This window comes from Manis pentadactyla, chromosome 10 (genome assembly GCF_030020395.1).
Source record: "Manis pentadactyla isolate mManPen7 chromosome 10, mManPen7.hap1, whole genome shotgun sequence".
Classification (NCBI taxonomy): domain Eukaryota; kingdom Metazoa; phylum Chordata; class Mammalia; order Pholidota; family Manidae; genus Manis; species Manis pentadactyla.
In genome coordinates, this window is record NC_080028.1 from 30,627,534 (window position 1) to 30,631,061 (window position 3,528).

The window sequence follows — 3,528 nt, forward strand, 5'->3', positions numbered from 1 at the left end:
TTGCCCACTTACTGGGGAGATACCTTGTTGGGAATTATTAAGAAGGTGTATAGTGAGACTTGTTTCACCTGACAGCTTATTTTCCCATATCACAGGGATCTGTATCTTTAAACAAAACTGAGATGAACATTTTGATGATTAAATATATTTTAAAAATCAGAAACAGTTACTTATGCAACTATCCAATTTGCATTGGCTGCCTCTGTGAAAGCTCATGCTCTACAAGTGTGGCAAAGAGCAGCTTACAGCACAATCACAGGTTCCAGCCTCTCATTCTCATGGAAGCATCCTCATCTCTGGGGCTGAGTGTTGGACCACAGTGAGAAGGTACTCAGTTTATGTGAAATTTTTGCCTTAAAACTTTTTTATTTTTATTTGAAAATTTTAAATTTATATAAAATTGACATGCATCTTTGTGGAAGTGTATTGAGTACACATTTATAACATGTTGAATTGATACATATTTATATTACGGATGCCTGCAATTATAGCATTAGCTAACATCTCTATCATGGCACATACTTATGATATCTTTTTTTGTGGTGGGAAATACCAAGATACAGTCTCTGCAAGTTTGATGTTTCTCTATAATCATTCTACTGTATTTTAGATCTCCAGGAATTATCTCTTAACTGGAATTTTAGAGAAAACTTCCATCCTTCACTGTAGCCCCAAGGAGTCATTGTTTTTTGGCCAGATCAGATACACACTAAACTTAAGTTAACCAGTAATTTGCATTTCCCAGCTGGTCTGGATTTCTCACTGTGTTCTCCTCCTCTCTGACTCATGTTTTTCACCAATCTTCCCCTTTTCCTCTTCAAACAATGTATTCTGCTCTAGTTCTTAGCGTCTAGCTCAGATAGCAAAATGCTTTTCTACTAAACTGTCTGCCTTATGAAGTAGTCTCGATATTTCCTTGTGTCACTTTCTAGTAGAGTTTAGAAACTTGTATCTGGTGAATCCATGGTGGATCCTCCTATACTTGGGCTGTCTCATTTCCCTTTGGATGCTCCCACTTTTCTTAGGCCTGGGTCTCTCAAAGCCCAAATACTGTGCATCCTTTCCCCCAGATGTTTAATCTTCCCCAGATTGAAGATGCAACAGGTTTGTTTTATGCTCCCTTCTGTGATGGTTAGGTGATTTTATTCCATGTAGTTCAATGAACTGCATAGCAAAGGGAAATAGGGTAGGATCAAGCCCCATCAAAGTTGCAAAAAGACTATTCAAGGAACATGACTGGATTAATACAATCATTTGCTGTTTTGTTTGCTCCTAAACCAGAGTGAATTTGTTCCACCTTTCTCAACATGAACCCCAAACAGCTATGTGAATTGCTATGAAATTTCTCCTACGTCCAACATCATGACATTAAGAAAATGCTCTTAGTGTTGGCTAACAATGCATCATGTTGTAGTAAAAACCCACTATCTTCTGTGTCTGGTCACCTCTATTGGAGATATTTTCTAAAGGTTCTTCACACAGCTGCTTTCACCTTATTGTTCCTCAAGCTGTAGATGAGGGGATTCACTAAGGGAGTGACCACACTGTACTGTACAGACATGATCAACTCCAGGGGTGAACCTGAGGTTGGCATGAGATAGCGAAGGAAATCAGAGCAGTAAAACAGGAGGATTGCAGTGAGGTGAGAGGAGCAGGTGGAGAAGGCTTTGCCTCTACCTGAGGAGGAGCTGATACTCAGGATGGTGGAGGCAATAAGGGCATAGGAGAACATGATCAACAAACAGGTTCCAAACCTATGCACAAGACTGGAGCACAGTAAAACAGTAAAACTGGTGGAGATATCAGAGCAGGACAGAAGAAAGAGAGAGGGCAGCTCACAGCTGTATTGGGTGATGGACTGATCCTCACAGAAGTCCAAACTCATAGCCTGTAGGATGTTGATGAATGAGTCCAGAAAGCTCAGGCCCCAGGATTCACCCACCATACTATTACAGGGCCAGTTGGTCATGATCTGTCCGTAGTGCAGAGAGTGGCAGATGGCAACATAGTGGTCATAGGACATTACTGAGAGCAGGCAGCCTTCAGTGCCCCCAGTGACAAACAGAAAGAAGTCCTGAGCCAGACATCCCCCCACAGAGATGGTTTTCTTCTGAGACAGCAGGTTTTCCAGCAGCTTGGTCACAGTGATTGAAGAGTAGCAAAGATCCAGGAAAGAGAGGTGTCTTAGGAAGAAGTACATGGGCGTGTGGAGGTGAGAATCAGTCTTGATCACCAGCAGCATCATGAGGTTTCCCGTCACACTCAGGAGGTAAATCACTTGGAACAGCAAAAAGAGCAGGGCCTGGACATGGGGGTCTGCAGACAGCCCCAGAAGGATGAACTCAGTGATGGTGTTGTGGTTACCCAAGGCCATTTGGAGAGACTGTAGAGTAGAAATATATAGGGGAACAGAGAATGACTTCAGCAAAGTGATGTAGTGCGGAGCTCCAAGCTCCTGTTCCTTTATAGAAACATCAAAATACAAGTAGACAGTCAAGCACCAACTTTGTAGGTTTTCTGGGAAACAGTCAAAAATTTATAGTAACCAAGCGAACCCTCAATAAAGAAAAGTGCAACTCAAAAATACCAGCAAAGCGGGAGCCAAGATGGTGGTGTGAGTAGAGCAGTAGAAATCTCCTCCCAAAACCACATATATCTATGAAAACAAAACAAAGACAATTCTCCCTAGAATAAAGACCAGAGGACACAGGACAACATCCAGACCACATCCAGACCACATCCACACCTGCGAGAACCCAGTGCCTCGTAAAGGGGGTAATATACAAGCCCCAGTCCGGCGGGACCCGAGCGCCCCTCCCCCCAGCTCCTGGAGGAAGAAGAATAGGCAGAGCTGGAGGGAGACAGAGCCCAGGACTCTTGAACACCCAGCCCCAGCCTTCCGGACCAGAGAGCAGACACAGTCCATGCACGGGGCCCTGGATACTAGGGAAACAGGGCAGCAAGACCGCTGAACGGTACCGGATGTCTGGCGCAGGAGGACATAAGAAAAGTGAGCGGCCATATTTTTTTTTTCTGTTTTGTTTTGGCGAGCACTTTTTGCAAGTCTGAAAGGGATAGGGACCCCAATACTAGGGAAACAGGGCAGCAAGACCGGTGAGCAGATGCCTGGGGCTGGCGCTGGAGAATAAAGAAAAACGAGCGGCAATTTTTTATTTATTTATTTTTTTTTTTGATTAAAAAATTTTTATTTTTTATTTTTTTGTGGTCGTTTTGTTTTGGCATTTGCTTTTTGGAAGCCTTAAAGGGGCAGGGTGGAACACTTAATCACCTAGGCTTCAGGGAGCACGGAGGCCCCTTACTGAGATAAATAGCCTCCCAGCCGCTCCCCCTTCAAAGCTACTCCACAACTTTGGAGGAGCCGCCCGAGCCAGGCCACGCCCAGAGCAACAGCGGAGATAAACTCCATAGCAGCCGGGCAGGAAGCAGAAACCCTGTCTGCACACAACTACCCAGCACAAGCCACTAGAGGCCGCTGTTCTCCCAGGAGAGGAGGGCCACAAACCAACA

At 44.4% G+C, this 3,528-nt stretch overlaps 1 protein-coding gene across 1 annotated transcript; it reads right to left on the reverse strand.

Annotated features, from left to right (window-relative positions):
- Positions 1-1,474: 1,474 nt before the first annotated feature.
- LOC130679234 (olfactory receptor 8S1-like) lies at positions 1,475-2,374 on the reverse strand. Its single transcript, XM_057487862.1, has one exon. The coding sequence runs from the start codon at positions 2,372-2,374 to the stop codon at positions 1,475-1,477; it is 900 nt and encodes a 299-aa protein (XP_057343845.1).
- Between the last annotated feature and the right edge of the window lie 1,154 nt (positions 2,375-3,528).

Bases quoted from the DNA above. Each gene is read 5' to 3' on its own strand.
- LOC130679234 (XM_057487862.1), bottom strand. From the start codon at position 2,374: ATGGCCTTGGGTAACCACAACACCATCACTGAGTTCATCCTTCTGGGG.